The 17,644-nt window shown below is 51.7% G+C and overlaps 9 protein-coding genes across 9 annotated transcripts; 4 read left to right on the top strand and 5 right to left on the bottom strand.

Annotated features, from left to right (window-relative positions):
• Nucleotides 1-420: 420 nt before the first annotated feature.
• ALTATR162_LOCUS5496 (uncharacterized protein) lies at nucleotides 421-2,104 on the bottom strand (the record flags this gene model as incomplete). Its single annotated transcript, XM_043313115.1, has 4 exons — nucleotides 421-1,061; nucleotides 1,113-1,683; nucleotides 1,734-1,852; nucleotides 1,906-2,104. The coding sequence occupies 4 exons, from the start codon at nucleotides 2,102-2,104 to the stop codon at nucleotides 421-423; spliced, it is 1,530 nt and encodes a 509-aa protein (XP_043169050.1).
• An 854-nt stretch (nucleotides 2,105-2,958) lies between these two features.
• On the top strand, nucleotides 2,959-3,843 carry ALTATR162_LOCUS5497 (uncharacterized protein; the record flags this gene model as incomplete). The annotated part of the gene is made up of 1 exon (XM_043313116.1): nucleotides 2,959-3,843. The coding sequence occupies one exon, from the start codon at nucleotides 2,959-2,961 to the stop codon at nucleotides 3,841-3,843; it is 885 nt and encodes a 294-aa protein (XP_043169051.1).
• A 43-nt stretch (nucleotides 3,844-3,886) lies between these two features.
• ALTATR162_LOCUS5498 (uncharacterized protein) lies at nucleotides 3,887-5,266 on the bottom strand (the record flags this gene model as incomplete). Its single annotated transcript, XM_043313117.1, has 1 exon — nucleotides 3,887-5,266. The coding sequence occupies one exon, from the start codon at nucleotides 5,264-5,266 to the stop codon at nucleotides 3,887-3,889; it is 1,380 nt and encodes a 459-aa protein (XP_043169052.1).
• A 608-nt stretch (nucleotides 5,267-5,874) lies between these two features.
• Nucleotides 5,875-9,984, top strand: ALTATR162_LOCUS5499 (uncharacterized protein; the record flags this gene model as incomplete). The annotated part of the gene is made up of 4 exons (XM_043313118.1): nucleotides 5,875-6,421; nucleotides 6,468-6,917; nucleotides 6,969-7,088; nucleotides 7,139-9,984. 4 exons carry the CDS (start codon nucleotides 5,875-5,877, stop codon nucleotides 9,982-9,984), a joined length of 3,963 nt encoding a protein of 1,320 aa, XP_043169053.1.
• A 79-nt stretch (nucleotides 9,985-10,063) lies between these two features.
• Nucleotides 10,064-11,673, bottom strand: ALTATR162_LOCUS5500 (uncharacterized protein; the record flags this gene model as incomplete). The annotated part of the gene is made up of 2 exons (XM_043313119.1): nucleotides 10,064-11,520; nucleotides 11,595-11,673. 2 exons carry the CDS (start codon nucleotides 11,671-11,673, stop codon nucleotides 10,064-10,066), a joined length of 1,536 nt encoding a protein of 511 aa, XP_043169054.1.
• A 481-nt stretch (nucleotides 11,674-12,154) lies between these two features.
• On the bottom strand, nucleotides 12,155-13,569 carry ALTATR162_LOCUS5501 (uncharacterized protein; the record flags this gene model as incomplete). Its single annotated transcript, XM_043313120.1, has 2 exons — nucleotides 12,155-12,900; nucleotides 12,948-13,569. The coding sequence occupies 2 exons, from the start codon at nucleotides 13,567-13,569 to the stop codon at nucleotides 12,155-12,157; spliced, it is 1,368 nt and encodes a 455-aa protein (XP_043169055.1).
• Nucleotides 13,570-13,702: 133 nt separating this feature from the next.
• ALTATR162_LOCUS5502 (uncharacterized protein) lies at nucleotides 13,703-15,474 on the top strand (the record flags this gene model as incomplete). The annotated part of the gene is made up of 2 exons (XM_043313121.1): nucleotides 13,703-13,798; nucleotides 13,846-15,474. The coding sequence occupies 2 exons, from the start codon at nucleotides 13,703-13,705 to the stop codon at nucleotides 15,472-15,474; spliced, it is 1,725 nt and encodes a 574-aa protein (XP_043169056.1).
• A 239-nt stretch (nucleotides 15,475-15,713) lies between these two features.
• On the bottom strand, nucleotides 15,714-16,529 carry ALTATR162_LOCUS5503 (uncharacterized protein; the record flags this gene model as incomplete). The annotated part of the gene is made up of 1 exon (XM_043313122.1): nucleotides 15,714-16,529. One exon carries the CDS (start codon nucleotides 16,527-16,529, stop codon nucleotides 15,714-15,716), a length of 816 nt encoding a protein of 271 aa, XP_043169057.1.
• Nucleotides 16,530-16,779: 250 nt separating this feature from the next.
• ALTATR162_LOCUS5504 (uncharacterized protein) lies at nucleotides 16,780-17,467 on the top strand (the record flags this gene model as incomplete). Its single annotated transcript, XM_043313123.1, has 2 exons — nucleotides 16,780-16,864; nucleotides 16,926-17,467. The coding sequence occupies 2 exons, from the start codon at nucleotides 16,780-16,782 to the stop codon at nucleotides 17,465-17,467; spliced, it is 627 nt and encodes a 208-aa protein (XP_043169058.1).
• Between the last annotated feature and the right edge of the window lie 177 nt (nucleotides 17,468-17,644).

The raw sequence follows: 17,644 nt of genomic DNA on the forward strand, positions 1-17,644 counted from the left end.
GCCTTCTCCACTATACGAAGGCGCACGGTCCGCGTGTTGTCGCACTTTCGCACTTTGGAGTCCGACAGAGGCCGTTATCGGGAGATGAGCGACAGCCACGAGGTGCTCCACTTTTGGAGTGCGGAGGCACACGATTGATCGGTTCGCGACTTCCGAAGAATGCCCGCTCCGTTTCGCTAACCCAACATGCGCTTTTCGCGTGCAAGACATTGAGTACTATTATTGCAACAGATAGCTCTGTGTCATTTGGGCGGAGATGGCAATGGCTGTTGTTCGTAAATGCGTGAGATCACGAATTGCGCTACTACGCATGTATCAATGTTACAAGTGCATCGGTATGCTCAAAACGTGTTTGTTTATGAAAAATATTTCCCTAATTCTGCAGACTTTGTTTGCATTTCGTTCCGTCTTCCGCAAAATCTACCATACGTATCGAAAGTGCACGTTCTGCTTGTCAGTCAGATCACGGAAGTCGGTATCTGCGTGTACCCTTCCACCCTTATCGAAGTCAATGCGGTCGCGCCTACGATTCTCATACCAACAATACGTCGCATACATGGCGATCGTGATCATCGATAATACGTAGCTCCCCAGAACAGCGCCCATACCAAGTGGATACAGCGGGGCCTGGTCAGCCTTGAAAAACTGCGGCGCGATGATATTGCTAACACAGTAGGCGATGAAGACCAAAGCATTGACGGTGACTTTCTTGGTGTGGCCCGCAGTGTTTGCCGTGTTGATACCGAGTGCAACGATGTAGGGACCAAGGTAGAAGTACGAGCAGTACAACGCTGCGAGACGACCGTTGTAGTTGTCGAGAGGTAGAACATAGAGAAACACTGCAGATATCATACCGACAACAATACCGAACATGACCCAAGCAGTTCGCAGCTGCTTCGCGGGGAAGTACTTCGCAGTCAGGAAGACACCGCCGTTACAGACGTATGATGCCACAGTCTGCAAGATACCGGTAGGCATTGTGAGGAGCGTTGAGCGCTGAGAGGTGTAACCGAGCCCCTTGATGATTAGAGGTGTAAAGTTTGTTAAGCCTCCATTGGGGACTCGGACACGTCAGCTTATACTTCCAATAATGATAGGTCGAGTTTGCTTACTGCTGATCCAGATATGGAAGAAGAACATCAGCCATGTCTTCGGGTCGAGAAATGCTTCAATCATTTGCTCCTTCTTAAACGTCTTGTTTTCCACTCCCGTCTGATCCTGCCGGATTTTATCGATTACAATGGCCTTCTGCCGCTCCGTGACAAACTTCGCTTTGACAGGATTGTCAGGCAAGAAAATTCCGATCACACAAGCCCATACAATGGTCATTGCGCCTGTGATCCAGAACATAGCGCGCCATTGGTGTTCGCCTGCCAGGAAACCGATTCCATACCCGATAGGACCAGTGAAGCATACAGAAAGACCAGTATACATTAGACCTGTTCGAAGTGGTTGTTCACGTCGAGGATACCACATGCCGATGATGAGGAAATTGCCTGGGACGATGGGCGCTTCGAGAGCTCCAAGCAGCACACGTAGTGCAATAAGGGTGGGGAAGTTATTCGCAAAGCCGGTTGCGATGAGGATACAGCCCCAGAGGAGTTGCACGACGAACATGAGTTTGGCTATCGGAAAGCGCTGAAGTAGACTGCCGCTGGGTAGGCACCAAAATAGATAACCAAACTACTTGCAATATCAGCACTGTGGATGTGGTGCAAATTAGAATTGCTTACATAGAAGGCGCTGCCGACCCAGCTATATCTATCTCCAGTCAAACCGGTATCAGCTCGGAAGCCATACAAGGCAGCGGTAGCAGTCGTCACTTTGTCCATAGCGCCTAACGTGATGTTGACTGAGGAAAGTATCAGCAAGTGCTTCCCATCAACTTCTCTGGCAAGTACTCACACCATAACAATGGCACAAGACGCAAGTCTAGCTTCCATCGCAAGCGAGTTGCTTCCTTTCGTGTGTAGGCATTCTCGCCCGTCAGATGATGAGCGTAGGCGGCGGCTACGTCAACATTGGCTGAAGCAACTTCACCTATCTTGACGGAATGCGTGTCTTCGACGTCGGCAGACGACATAACCTTGTTGTCGTCGGTCATGTTAGCGATAGATGGAGTGGAGGCGGAAATGCAAAAAGGAGCTCCCGTTGGGTGTTTCGAACACTCTCAGATGTGTGTTTTATAAGAGACCAAGGTTAAGACCAAGACCACGAACCATATCACGAATGTGTATCTTGGTATCTCGTTGGGTGTCGCTATCTCCAACTAGACAGCGGTTGAACGGGATATGGACCATCAGAGCCCAGCTCGATAAGACTATCACTACGTCCTTGACTCGTAGACGCTGTTGTTCTCCGCATTTTGGCGGCGGCAACGATCAACCGGTTCGTATGCCCATGTAAGTTGCTTAGCGTCAAAGGAACAAAGAGCTGATCCTTCGGACTCTCAAGTCCGTTGGTGGGTCACAGCCGATGGTGGGCTGTCAGGCCCTCGCACCATACCTCAGTAGTGCTAGCTCAGAGTTTCCCAAATCCCGAGAACTAGGATTCGTCTGGGTAGACGATGTACATATGTCATGAAGTATGGATGCAGTAAGACGATGGTCTAAGGAACGCTGGGTTTACACAGAACGTATGGTCCGGTAGTTCCTCGTCTGCACATTAGCGCAACGATCGCGTGTTGCGGCGAAAGAGAACATCTCGACGACCATGTTTGAGACGTCTTGGTTGTATTCGATCGAGGTAGGTTGGGTTAGTAGTCGTCTGTGATGGAAGACGTGGCAAATCGCGAGATAGTCGCGAAACATCAACCGCTTATCGGCGGCTCTCACGTGCACCGCCGAATTCGGACGCATATCCCGAGAACGAGATAGGCAAGACAGGTGTATCGATAATAAAGACTTGTTTGGTGGTAAACAAATACTTCGAAGCTGTCATACTTGTTCTTTTGCAACTATGGCACAAATTTTGCGTATCTGCATGCTCAACGCCGACGCACCAGTTCCAGCGGTGGCTGCCGAACGTGCCCCCACTTATGGGCGCATCTTCCACAATCTTCTCTCTTCCGCCGTTGCCAACACCAAGTCATCGCGACAATCATCAGAAGACAATCTCTATATCACGTCTACAGACTTCGACGTCGTGAAGAACGAATATCCCGCTTCTGTAACTGAATTCGATGCTATAATTATCTCTGGCTCGGCGAATTCGGCATACGACGATTTACCTTGGGTACGCAAACTCGAAAGATGGACGAAAGAAGTATATGAGAACGAACCCAGTGTAAAGATTTTTGGAAGCTGCTTTGGTCATCAGCTGCTGTGTCAAGCTTTGCTGAAAGATTATGGTGTCACGGTGGAAAAGGATCCAAAAGGCTGGGAACTAGGGGTTAAGGAAATTACACTGCATCGGCGGTTCCGCGACGCCTTTTTGGAGCATGACGATGAAGTCAGAACGGGTAGCCTAGAAAAGATGAGGTTGCAATTTGTGCATCATGACCACGTGGTTATCCCAGACCTAAACGCCCTGCCGCCGTCCTGGATGATACTAGGAAACACTCAGCATTGCGCGGTACAGGGAGTGTACGAGCCTGGTCGTGTCCTTACTTTCCAAGGTCACTTCGAGTTCGACCGTTTCATCAACAGCGAGACGATCAAATTCTTCTTCCCGAATTGGCAACCAAAAGCCTTGGAGGAGACGCTCGATGCTATTGATGCGGATGATGATTCTGTAACGGCAGCTGGTATGGTCCTTGATTTCTTCCTTGAGGACGGCATTGGAAAGCATGTTCCGTCACATGCTATTGTTGGGGGGTTGATTACACCACCATCTAGGGAGTAAACTTTAAATCTATGAGTATTGTGATGTGGTTCAACTACATAATTCATGGTTGAGTCTGCTTGCCAGCTCCCTCAATCAACGCACCAAGTCTTCTGATACCCTCAACAATCTCCTCCTCCGTGTGCCACGCCCATGACAAACGTATGCCATTTCCGTAGCCCTTTGCAGCACGGATGGCGGATTCAGGCTCACCTTGCACTTGCATCATGTCTCCATAGGCAAACTTCAGGTCAAAGTTCTCCAGAGCATTAGCAGCTAGGTCCACACCCTTCTCAGCCAGGCTTTCCGGCAGCAATAACCAGATGAAGTACCCGCCAGCTTGAGTGGGTTGCTCCTCGTGATCTTTTCGGACGCCATTCGCATGTCGTAAGGATTCGGTATAGGGCTTTCCGGTAGAGATTGTAACGCCGAGTGGAGCCAGATGATTGTTTATGGCCTCGAGCATAGCGTGATAGCGAGCTCGAAAAGTTGGAAGAACTTTTGTGTCAAGGTGTTTCTGCAGCATCCCAGACTCCAGCATTTCGTGCACGAATGAAGCGGCGATGTGCGCGGGGCAGCCACCAGATCTCGTCGCGCCCACTTGTGACAGTGCAAGTGTGAACGCAGGCGTTGCTTCGGCCCATCCGACTCTTACACCTGGCGCTATGATTTTTGAGAATGAACCGTTGCTCACAGCATTCCCCCACTCGTCTTTTGGGCCTCCTTCAAAAGTGCGATCAACATCGACAAGTCGTGGAGGTACATCACCGATGTCTTCGAAGTTGCCCTCTTTGTCTGCTGGCCAGCGTAGTATGTCATACACATCATCGGTAACTACGAGGGCGTCAAACTCTCGCGCTAGGCGTATAAGTTCCTGTCTTCGCCGTAGTGACATGGTCTTCGCACTTGGGTTCGAGAAGGTTGGGACGCAGTAGATGATGTGTCGGTAAAGCTTCTTGTATCTGTCACCCGTCTTTCGTGCTGGTGAATCTGACGTTGGCGATGCACCCGCTTCCTCAAGGTTTCGTCGTAAAAACTCTAGGTCCAAGCCTTCATCGTCTTCGGGCACGCCTCTCATCATTCCTTGGAATCCATTGTCCATGAATATCGGACACGCCAGAAAGTAGCATGGTTCAACCATCCATATGTTTCTTGTGTACCCTGGCTCGGTAAAGCGTGCAAGAACATTGTCCAGGTTTCCCGATGCCCCGTTAGTGACACAGACGCGATCTAACGAGATCATCGAGCCACGTCCATATATGGAAGCCAGCCATTTCGCGATACTACATCGAAGTGGTTTGTAGCCAGCGTCTGGTCCATAGATTAGTGATGCTGCGGTTTTTGCTTGCGAGTTGAGTACATTGGTTGCACCGTCAAGTAGTTGAGCCGAGGGAAAGAGAGTCGGTGATGGCCACCCCAACTGTAGGTTGATGCTTCCAACCATGTTAGATAAACCGAAATGTGAAGATGGTGATATTTTCCACAGCCGGACCACAATGACGCTGCGATGAATGGTATTCAGTTTATCCTGCGCCTTCGGTATGCGTGTTGCGAGTCTACACTCATGATCGCGTGAACGGTTAGCATGATGTGGAGAACATGATACCGATCCCTATCATTCTATCGGACTTTGGAGTCCGATGACAAGGTATGTCGGGTCTCACTATGAAGGGTTCATTCATGCCACGCTAGTCATGTCTAGCGTGACGCCGTGGAAGGGATCGGCAGTCGCGCGTCATCCGCGTCCAGTGTCGGCATCCCAAGCTACTCAACCCTCAACACAACGCGATAGGCATTACGAACCCGCATTGCGATGGATTCGGAGCGATATGGCCTGCGGCTTTGGTATCGTTGCTGCCAATGGCACGCAGCCAGTGGTGGTTAATCAGGCGGCCGCTGCTTGATATCTCCAAGCCCTGATCTCTCGACTCTGACACCATCGCAACTCATTTCACTCTATAAGATCCATCGAGAGAAGCAGTAGTCTTTTAGTACCGTATACCACAATTGCCCTATTTTTCGTTGCTTTTCTCTCCAAACTTCTCATAAAAGATGCCATTCGTTGAGCAGCCACTACAAGGTGCAGGCATCCGCATCGCAATCGATCGTGGTGGTACCTTCACGGATTGTCTGGGCATTGTTCCAGGAAAACCGGATATACTGGTCAAGCTTCTGAGCAATGACCCGACAAACTATTCTGACGCGCCTACCGAGGGTATCCGCAGGATACTCGAACAGGCCACAGGCGTATCGATACCACGCGGCGAGAAAATCGACACGAGTAATATCGAGTCGATCAAGATGGGAACGACAGTGGCTACAAATGCCTTGTTAGAACGGAACTCCACGAAGTGCGCGTTAGTCGTTACTAAAGGCTTCAGAGATCTGCTTCGCATAGGTGATCAGACGAGACCGAAATTGTTCGATCTCAACATCAGGAGGCCGGAGACCCTTTTCGATGATGTGCTGGAGATCGATGAACGCGTTACACTTCACGATTCGACTGAGGACAATTCGACGCTACGAGACTCGAAGCGTAGCTCTTATGAGCTGGAACAGGGTGTTGGCGGCGAAGCCATTCGCGTCCTGCGGCCAGTTGGTTAGTATCCGACCTTGGTGCGATCTCCTCGCTGACAATACAAAAGATAGCACACATGCTCGCGAAGGCCTGCAGAGATTGTTCGATAAAGGCGTGAGGTCCTTGGCCATAACTCTTATCAACAGCTACACGTTCCCAAACCACGAGCTTCAAGTCGCCGACATTGCCAAGGATATTGGCTTCGACCAGATATCAGTTTCATCGCAAATCTTCCCGATGATCAGAGCGATCTCGAGAGGCTACTCAGCCACAGCAGACGCCTACCTTACACCTTTGACGCGCAACTACATTGATGGCTTTCGCAAAGGCTTTGTAGGTGGCCTGGAAGACTCTCGGGGTGCTCGTTGTGAGTTCATGCAAAGTGATGGCGGACTAGTGGGATGGCAACACTTCAGCGGTCTCAAAGCCATCCTTTCCGGCCCAGCTGGGGGCGTTGTCGGCTTCAGCAAGACGTGTTTTGACACCGAGCGGAGGAAGCCGGTGATAGGGTTTGACAGTAAGTCTAGTCGATTGTTCGAATGTCGGACGAATGTTGACACTCACGCAGTGGGCGGAACTAGCACTGACGTTTCACGGTATGCGGGCACGTTGGAGCACACGTTTGAGTCGATCACAGCTGGTGTGACGATCCAGTCCCCGCAATTAGAGATCGATACTGTAGCTGCTGGTAGGGAGTATCCCCGATGCTGGACCGAGAAGAGTCACTGATTTATCTAGGCGGCGGAAGTATCCTTTCCTATCGAAATGGCCTCTTTCTGGCGGGTCCCGAATCAGCAAGCGCACATCCTGGACCAGCGGCATATCACAAAGGTGGACCTTTGACGGTTACGGATGCCAATCTTGTGTTGGGACGTCTACAAGCCGAGTACTTTCCAAAAATATTTGGCAAGCATGAGAACGAGCCTCTGGATTATGCAGGCGCAAAGCGAGGCTTCGAGGAGCTACTCGTTACAGTCAATGCCGATCTATCTCAGACTAGCGGGAGAACGAAGACTGTTGAGGAGCTTGCTCTTGGCTTCTTGGAAGTTGCCAACGAGACGATGTGCCGACCTATTCGTTCGCTCACTGAAGCCAAGGGACACCGAACGTCTGATCATGATCTTGGGGTCTTCGGTGGCGCGGGTGGCCAAGCTGCCTGTGCCATCGCGGCCAACCTAGGAATCGACCGCATCTTGGTTCATCGTTATTCTTCCATCTTATCGGCGTATGGTATGGCATTGGCTGATGTCGTTCGCGATGTTCAAGAACCATGCTCAGTGTTACTCCAGTCCTCTCTCGATGAACTTGATGAAAGACTGTCGTCACTGGAGAAGAGAGCGGCGGATCAATTGGCAGACGATGGATTTTCTGGCCAAACCATCGGCTTCGAGCACTTTCTGAATCTGCGCTACGAAGGCTCGGATACCACGTTCATGGTCTCCCGCCCCGACAAGGGCACGTGGGACGAAGCGTTCGTCGCCGAGCACAAACGCCAATTCTCATTCATCATGCCAGGACGCGACGTCCTTGTTGAGAATGTACGAGTTCGAGCAACGGCTCGGAGCCCATCGGTCGAGCCTGAGTTCATTCTCGATGAACAGCTTGCTGGATGCCCACTGTCCCCTGTGTCGGCTAAGAAGATTTCAGACAACGTCCCAATCTTCTTCGAGGATGGTTGGACCACGTCTCGTTTGTACCACCTGACAAAGCTGGCCAGGGGCGACGTCATAGACGGACCTGCTATCATCCTGGACAGCACACAAACTATCGTTGTCGCACCACGCTCCCAGGCAACTATCCTAGAGCGCCACGTGATGATTGAGCTTGACCGTACGACTTCACTATCCAGCACTGAAGTAGTTGCACCTCGAACTGTTGATCCCGTCGAACTTTCCGTAATGGCTCATCGATTCATGAGCATAGCTGAACAGATGGGCCTCGCGCTGCAAAAAACAAGCGTGTCAGTCAACATCAAGGAACGCCTTGACTTCAGCTGCGCACTATTCAGTCCCGAGGGCCGCCTTGTAGCTAATGCTCCTCACGTGCCAGTCCATCTTGGCTCGATGGAACAGGCAGTCATGTACCAGCACAAGAAGTACTTTGGCCACCTCCGACCAGGCGACGTCATTGTCGCAAACCACCCGATCTCCGGCGGTACGCATCTTCCTGATATAACTTGCGTAACACCCGTCTTCGACGATGCAGGCAAGACCATCATCTTCTACACAGCTTCAAGAGGCCACCATCAAGAAATTGGTGGAATACTACCAGGTTCCATGCCTGCTGGCAGTGTCGAGCTACACGAGGAAGGCGCTATGATCGTCTCAGAGTATCTTGTTCGTGATGGAGTCTTCGATGAAGAACTAGTCACGAGAGTGTTGCTTCACGACCCAGCTCGATACCCCGGATGCTCAGGAACACGCAAGCTCGCCGATAACATCAACGATCTCAAAGCGCAGGTTTCAGCAAACGCCAAGGGCGCCGCATTGGTAGCCGACCTTATCGCGGAACGAGGTCTCGCCACTGTGCACCTCAACATGCATGGAATCACCGCAAACGCCGAGTCCTGCGTGCGAGACTTCATGAAGCGTACCTACCGCGAAACTGGATGCAAATCCCTCGTAGCACTCGACTACATGGATGACGGTACACCGATACGACTCGCCATAACTATCAATCCAGACGACGGCTCAGCACATTTCGACTTCACCGGAACAGGCGAAGAAGGCTATCACAGTTTCAACGCCCCACAAGCAATCGCGCGGTCTGCAACACTCTACGTTCTCCGCTGCCTCATCAACCAAGACATTCCTCTCAACGAAGGCTGCCTCCGTCCTCTCACGTTCACAATACCCGAAGGAAGTATCCTGAACCCCTCGCCATACGCTGCAGTATGTGCCGGAAACCCTATAACGTCCCAACGCGTAACCGACGTCGTGATCCGCGCCTTCGAAGCATGTGCCGCGAGTCAAGGTGACTGCAACGTCTTTTCCTTTGGCATAAACGGCGATCACGACGACGCCGGTGTACCTATCTCAGACTCTGGGTTTGGCTTCGGAGAAACCATATGTGGAGGTAGTGGTGCGGGACCTGGTTGGCACGGGACGTCTGGCGTTCACATTCATATGACGAACACACGTATTACGGACCCGGAATTACTGGAGAAGAGATATCCTGTGCTGCTCCGTGAGTTTAGTATCCGCGATGGGTCGGGTGGCAAGGGGCGCTGGAATGGTGGGAATGGGATTCGGAGGGTGTATGAGTTTTATCGCGACATGAATGCGAGTATCGTTAGTGAAAGGCGGGTAACCAGGCCTTATGGTATGTTGGGCGGTGAGGACGGGAGTAGTGGGGTAAACTATATTGTGAAGAAAGTTGGTGGAAGGTGGTGTAGATTGGGTGGACGGAAGGATTTTGCAGTGCAAAAGGGGGATTGTTTCGTTATTGACACGCCCGGTGGAGGCGGATGGGGAACAAAGGATGAGACGGAGATAGAGACGGATGGTGTAGAAAGCACGAAAAGGTCGGCGCTGGAACGGAGGTTTGTTAGTCAGTTCCAGCTGGCACAGGAAGCCAGTAATTAGATACGACAATGTCATTTTTCACGTTCCACTCCAGGTGACCACTCATCCTTGAACCGTTCTCTTATAGTCCATGCCCGTCTCACCACGCGCCCTCCCTCGCCAAAACATCCCATCCAACAAGCCGCCAAACCTCCTCCTTGTACCAAGTTTCCACGTCCTTGTCATCGATTTTAGCTACGTTTTGCATAGAACCAAGTCGCATGGCTGGAATGGGCTTTGTAAGAACGTCCAGAAACTCGTCATCGGTATTATTTCCATACATACACGCAACCAGTGTTCGCTGCAAGCGTTCTCTTGCCAGAGGGCTCAAGCGCGCCCTGGTGCTCGTAACAGGAGTCTTGGTGCTCAGCGTACGGGCGGGGCGATTCGATGCAGAGCTAGGGCGAGGCTTTTGAGGGTTCATGTGGTTTGGAGCTAGACCCATCGCACGTTCGAGAATCAAGACAAGTGCTTTGACTTCAAGACGGGTCGCAAAGGCGTCAGTATCTCGTCTCGCCGCCTCGACAGCATCTCTTGGTTCGGTTGGTGGCAAAATATTACCTTCGATGGACGTGCTGCGATGTTGTCCAAAGGTGAAGTAATACAACCTCTTTCCGACACGTTCGAACAGAACGAAAACAAATCCATCAAATATCTTTTGATGCACAGGATCGGTTTTCTCGAGAAATCCGAGGAAGCTGATCAGCAGATGGGCAACTGCTCTGGCTGGACTAGACTCTTTCACTATAGGAGGAGACGTCTTGGTCTTGGTATTCTTTTGTGGAGATGGCTGGGTTGAAAATGTCTGCGCTGTTTGTCGAGCAGAGGTTTCGATTGATAGCAATGCAGCCTTGAACATGTCCGCTACCTCACATACGACCATACTCGCGAGTCGTGCATCCGCGTTGCACTCCAAGAGCTTACTTGTACCAACAAGCAACGACATAAAAGCCCTTGCGCAGATGGATAAGGCAATGGCGAAATCGGATTTGTCCTGATCAAACGACATCGCTTCTATGCTTCTGCGCCCTTGCCGCGAGAGTTGCTCGTGATTTTGGGCGACAACAAGTATGACTTTGCCGATACCTAAAGCGATTTGCACAAGATAGGAACATAGAGTCTCAGCATCCGGTTCGTCAGACCTGCACAACGTGTGCGTAGTGTATAAGGCTTCTGTGAGGTTGGAACCATCTTTGCCAAGCACTTCTAGGAAATCCAAGTCATTCTCGATGGTTTCCTGGACAGCGACAGCCGGCTGCCGGGATTTTTTCTGTGTTTGTCTCGGCGGCTTAGACCTCGCGGGCGATGTTGTCGATGTTTTGCGCTTGACAGTGTGGGCACCTGCATCAACATCTGAGATAGGGCCGGAGAGACTCGATAGTAGGTGATTCGATCTTTCGAGCTTGATGTTGATGCCTCGAAGTTTGCCGCATTCATCTTCAGCTTGTTGACATCGCTCCTTCCAGTACGTGATCTGATCGATATAATACCCAGCATTCTCTTGCTCTCTGGGGTCTGAGCCGCGCTTGATTTGAGCACGAAGCTGTAAGGCGTAGTCTAAAAATGTCAGAAGATGTGAACCCCGTTGAATAGTTCAAGATTACCTCGTACCTTTGCCCCGACTGGCTTACTCCGAACGATAGCAAGAGCAAGCGCTATCTGTTGTTGAGATGGGAGGAGGGGTGGGCGCGAAGGTACATTTTGCGTCATGGTATCCGTGATAGAGAGAAAGCGAGACACGTGGCAGTACAAGACAGCGGAGGAAGCAGCGGGACGAATATAAATGGCGATTGCTGTGGAAAGGGCATGAGATAGAAGGAAAGAGTAAAAAAGGTGAAGCAGGTCGACAGAGGATTGAAGGGACGAGCTTCACAAGTGAACTTGTGAGCGAAGGAAGGAATCACCCCCAAATGTGAGGCTGGAAAGAGCGACTGCTCTTGGCGTGCAACTTCTCTAAAATCTCAGCATGACATGCTACTACAGAGAGAGCGAGAGCAAGTCTATGCAAACCTTTTATTGTTGAGTTTAGTGCAATCGCTTTCGTCGCTGCTTCAGTGCTCTGTGTGACTTCTGCTATACACGACGCTGTACACACCAAGTACGTGATACAGACAGGTCGAAGCTGCAGCTGCCGGTTCATCGTATATTGTACATATGTCTTACATGACTAATACACTTACTTTCTTCTACCTCAGCGCATGCGCTCAGTGCGCCTCTTGTAGGGCAACGGCTCGACTCTCTTCCTCTTGAACTCTACGGCAATCTGGTCCTTTAGACCAGCGCGCTCCATAACGCCAGCCATGCTCTCGTCCCACTTTGTCCTGAATAGCGTAGCTGTGATTGCACTCAACCTATTCGAATCGGCGAAGCTGCGGAGGTTGAATCCCATGCGCTGAGTCTTGCTGAACTTGGCAACATCGAGTACCTTACCCTCGTTCTGCTCAAAGACAAAGATGCCCAGGCGGTGGTATGGTGCTCCCTTGTGGGCCCAAGGTGCGATCCAGGGCAATGCGATCCTTTTAGCACTGGGGTCTTCTGTCTTTTGGTCCTCTTGGGCGATGCGCTGGAGTGGTATCGAGGTGTTGCTTGGCGAAATGGAAATGTTGGAGGCGATGAAGTGGCATCGGTAGGCAAAGCCGTCCTTTTCTGGGATTGGTACGTCTGCGTCTACTACCACCACAGTGACCAGCTTCTCACCGGGTGTGAAGGTCTGGACATTGAGACGAGGCATCTTCTCACTGATGGCGGAATCTACGAAATCACCAGGTGCCACTGGCTTTCGTCCGAAACCAAGGTCGATGTCTGCGACCAAGTCAAGGGATGGGAGGAGATCCGGGATGATGGCAAGTTGTGTGATGCGTTGTTCCAACACACGACGCTTGAATTGGCGCCATTTCCGGTCGGCAAGATAGCGGTAGATGGGCTTGTTCATGTTACCTTGGAAAGTCAGCCATGTCCGTAAAACCTTGATTGACACGACGTACCCTGTCCGTCCTCAAACTTCCGCTTCACAACCGGGTCGTTGATGTCGGCCAGAATGATCAATTCTTCCAAATGTTTCCTCATACTCCGCAATCTATGCGCCTTTGCCGCCTGACCTCCACTGATGCTTGCGTCCTGGGCCTCCAAGTTCTTTATCCGCACTTGCTGGGTTTCGATCTCCTTGATCTTCTCCTGCCTGTCTTCCAACAAGACCTTCCTCGCCTCCTGGAAACATTGGTAGGGCAGCTGTTCGAATGGGACCTCGTCAGCCTTTTGCAAAGTCGATCGACGAAGGACGGCACGGCGACGACGGGATCCAACCGGCTGCACATGTTCTCTCCGCAGCAATCGGCGTTCCTGCTTCTTGTTCTCCACCATCTGAGGGTCTAGCGTGCCCCATTTCTGCATGTATTCCGGGGCATCTTGGGAGCCAGTCTTCTGTGCAGCGCCTTCCGAGGGGTTTGAGGGCGGTGGTGGTGGAGTCGCATTCGTGGGTTGTGTCTGCACCTCTTCACGAGCTACTGCCGAGGTGGAGAGGAGGCGACGGGTGCCATTGGCGGCTGGTAGTTGTCGCACGCATCTCAGACAGGCGCTGAATTGGCGCAGGGTAGGCGTGGAGGCCATTGTGTTGATGGTCTCGACGATGTTCAAGAAGGATGGTGCCCGCTGGAAAATGTGGTGATCCTCACACTAGCGCTTTTCGTAGACCTCCGCCTCCAACTCCGACGACTTGAACAATTGAACCACCCCGACCGGCATGGCTTCCACGAGGATATCCGCGCCCATGCGTGGCGTCACACACCAATTGAGGAGTCTGTCGATACGGCCGAATGCGCTGTGCACGCGCTGTGCCGTAAGTAATTTCGCCGTCATTGTATGCGACATGCTAACGTCGTCAAGAAATCTCTATGCACGCCCACCACCCGCTCAATAACGACATCTGCGCCCTCCAAAGCCACGCTATCGTCAATACATACCAAGACCTATGCTCCTGGATATGTACCTGTGAAGCCTTTCGAGGAGCAGACAGTGCTCGCGACTATCCACCAGTTCCCTTCCCTTGAACCGCTCCGATTCGAACAATACCCGGCAAACCACCTCTACCTACCCACACGACGAGACATATTACACCGCGCTGTTGTCTACGAAGGAGATAGTGCACGGTTAGGTACTGCTTCTACAAAGACAAGACATGAAGTACGAGGTTCAGCAAGGAAGATCCGGCCACAAAAGGGAACAGGTCGCGCTCGTCTGGGAGACAAGAAGTCGCCCATGCTGAGGGGTGGAGGTGTCGCATTTGGTCCCAAGCCCCGCGACTTTGCGACGGAACTACCCAAGAAGGTCTACGACCTCGCATGGCGGACAGCACTCTCGTATCGGTTCAGGAAAGGCGAGCTGATCATTGTGGACAATGCAATGGAGATTGAGAGCCCGTCTATAAGGTTACTAGGTGACATCTTCAAGTACCATGAGAAGCTGCACGGCAAGGGCAGGAGCTTAATGGTCACATTGGAAGAGCGACCGTTACTTGAACAGGCATTGGTAGAGATGGATCGCGGTGAGCAGACGCTCACATGGGAGGAAGTCGACGTCAAGAACCTCCTCGAATTGTCGCGCGTCATCATCGAGCGTGACGCACTGCACAACATTCTTCTTTCTCACGAGGAGGACCTCACACACAAAGCCATCACGCCCTGGCACAAGAGCCTCATCCGATCATCGCCACCCACAGAACTCGAATCAACCATCGGCTGGGAAGAGTTCCGCGAACTTTCCCTCTCCGACCCCAAGGAAAAGGACAGCATCCGCGCTGGAGTCTACGAGAGCGTAGCCGGAACCCGCTACGCCTACGCTGAGTCCCTCCCCCAAGGACCCAAGCGCTCCGAACTAACAGTTTCCGCCTACAACCTCCTCGCCGAAGCCAAGGAACTGCAGTTCGCAGAAAGGACTGGTCGCTCTTTTACCGACTACCTCAGCGACCCAAACAATGAACAGTGGCCCCGTATCCAGGCTCTTACCTACCAGATCGACACAAAACATGATCTCGCTGGTAAGGCTTTGAACACGGAGAGACTCGAGTCTGAGGAGATTATGATCGATGTCTGGCAGCTTCAAGTACAGAAGCAAGAAGTAGAATACGAAGCCGCGTTACTCGCAGCACAGATCCACGAGCACCGCTCCGAGGCGCTTCGTCTCATCGGCGACGAAGCGAGTGCCGAAGAGCAGTTGGAGTTGGCCAGCGGTGAGAGGAACAATGTCGATAACGCGGAAGTAGTGCTTTTGGAAACTAGGGTTGAGCTTGCCAAGCAGAAGAACGTCGCTGCTACGCTCAAGGGCCATTTCGCTGGACAGCAGAAGACAAGGGGGGAGGTTAGGCTTTGTGAGGAGAAGCTAGAGAGTAAGAGGGCGGAGATTGCGGCTGAGACTGCGGAACTTGAGAACATTGAGGACGAGGAGGTGCAGGAGGTGGATGTTGCGACTGGAATCGAGACGAAAGATGAAAAGGTCAAGGAGGAGAAGAGGTTATGAGGTTTTTGATATGTGATATTGTACAATGTATCTATAGATGTTCATGAATCGTTGCACCAATGTGTGGTGTTGTATGCTGTACAGTATGCTACATGCACGGAAACTTTTCACGTGCGTCCTTCATTCTTCGTCTTTGTTCCTTCTGTGCCGGTCCCAACTTTCCGCGGCTCGGTAATCGGCTTAGGAGTTCAAGGTGGAGGGGTTTAAGTTTTGCTTGTCCAGTTCATGTCAAACCATCCTCATGCCGCCTCGTCTTTCGATTTGCTCTCCTTCTCCACCTTCTTACCCTCGTATGTGACCTGTAGAATACCCCCAACCTGCCCCTCACTCTTAGTCTCCCTCGCACCTTTACACTCGTCCACCGCTTCAGTAATTGCCTTCATAACCGCACTCGCCTCTTCCGGCGTAGCCTTCCTGCCATGCTTCTTCGGTCCAAGCATAACCTCAACCTTGCGCCCCTCCTTCAAAAACTTCTTCATAGCCACCAGCCTATGCTTCAAATCTCCCGGCGCAATCGCCCAGTTCAATTCCAGCGACTTGGATGGAGGCCCCGACCCCGCACTCTGGCCCTTGGCTTGTCGTCGCAGCGTCTCGAGTTTCTTTTGGTGTTGAGCCCGAAGATCGATCTTAGAGATGACACGACATGTCGGTAAGCTCTCTGGATCTGGGTATCCATCTTCGTCGTACTTTCCTGGTGTCATTTGTACGAGATGGTGAGTGACTTTGTTAAGACTTGACAGTGCCTCGTCGAGAGGGACGTTTTTGTGGAATACGCCTTCTTCATCGACGAGGTTTATGAAGTCGGCTTCAATGGCCTTGTCGATGACGTAGTAGTCTGAGATTGCATGGCGGCGGGTGTCTTTTGTGTATTTCAGTCCACGGGTTGAGGTTCGGCTTGTGAGACTGGGCGTTGACGAGGAGAGGGAGTTGGGAGACGATGTCGGCGCAAATGCTGGGGCGTAGAGGAGTGGGATGGAAGTTGTGTTGCGCAGGTTTGGGGCGATGAAGACGCGGTAGAGGGCGCGAGAAGTACCGGAGATGTGGGTGGGTGGCATGTTGAGCGATTGGGTGCCAGTCGTGACAAATGATCGAATGAAGAGTGAAGAAGTTTAAGTTGTTGTAACATACGATAATTCGAGATCCTTCCAAATCCACGCTAGCAGGGGTGGAGTCGAATCGGAGCAGTGACGACCTCCGCAATCGTCCATGGTGACCATCCTCAGCCTGCTCCATGTAGCAAACCACCATGATAGCGATAGAGACGACTTGTAAATCTCTGGACTTTACGCAACCTTACCTACCGCCATGAGTGATCCCCTGGCGGAATACTTGGCTGCACTGGATGTGCGTGACGCAAGAGAGAAAGCGCATGAGGAGTACATCAACGCCTGTAGGTTATAAAGTACGGGGTGCGCGGTATCACGGAAAGATGCTTATATATATATGTATAGATACCAAGCTCGCAGACAACACTGCACAGTTTGCAAACCAGATATCCTCCGCGGACGAGCCAGTCCCCGCATCCAGCGCATCTACAAAGACCACCACATCAAAGGGCAAAGGCCCAGCAACAACCGACATCTCCTCTCCGTCTTCTATCGCGCAACTTCGCTCCGAACTAGCCATTACGCAGCGTACGCGCGGTGACCTAGAAACCCAACTGAGCACCGTCACCGCAGAGCTCAGAGCCCTCAAAGCGTCAGACACGCAACAAAAGCAACGCATAGAGCAGCTCGAGAAGATTCGGACACAACTGGAAAGGCGAAGCAAAGACAGGACGGAGGAGCTCAAGGGGAAAGGGAGGCTTGTGGAGGAGGTGCACGACGAGATGGTTGCGCTGAACTTACAACTCAACATGGCAGAGCAGGAGAAGGAGAAACTACGCAAGGAGAATGAAGAGCTGACTAAGAGGTGGGTTAAAAAGATGGAGGAGGAGGCGCGGAAAATGAATGAACGTTCGGGATGGGAGGACCAGTCACGGAGGAAGAAGTAGAGATGTGACCGACTCGATCCTGGATTACTCTTCTTGACGTTATGTGGGAGCTTAAATGTATCCAAAATATCTTAGTATCGATCTCCATATACTAGTTTCACTTTAATTCATCATCTTGGGGACTGCCCTCTTGTTCGTTGATGCCTGGTATGTCTTGGCGCTGGAGCTCCCCGCAAT

Source organism: Alternaria atra (assembly GCF_907166805.1).
Source record: "Alternaria atra isolate CS162 genome assembly, contig: 25, whole genome shotgun sequence".
NCBI lineage: Eukaryota > Fungi > Ascomycota > Dothideomycetes > Pleosporales > Pleosporaceae > Alternaria > Alternaria atra.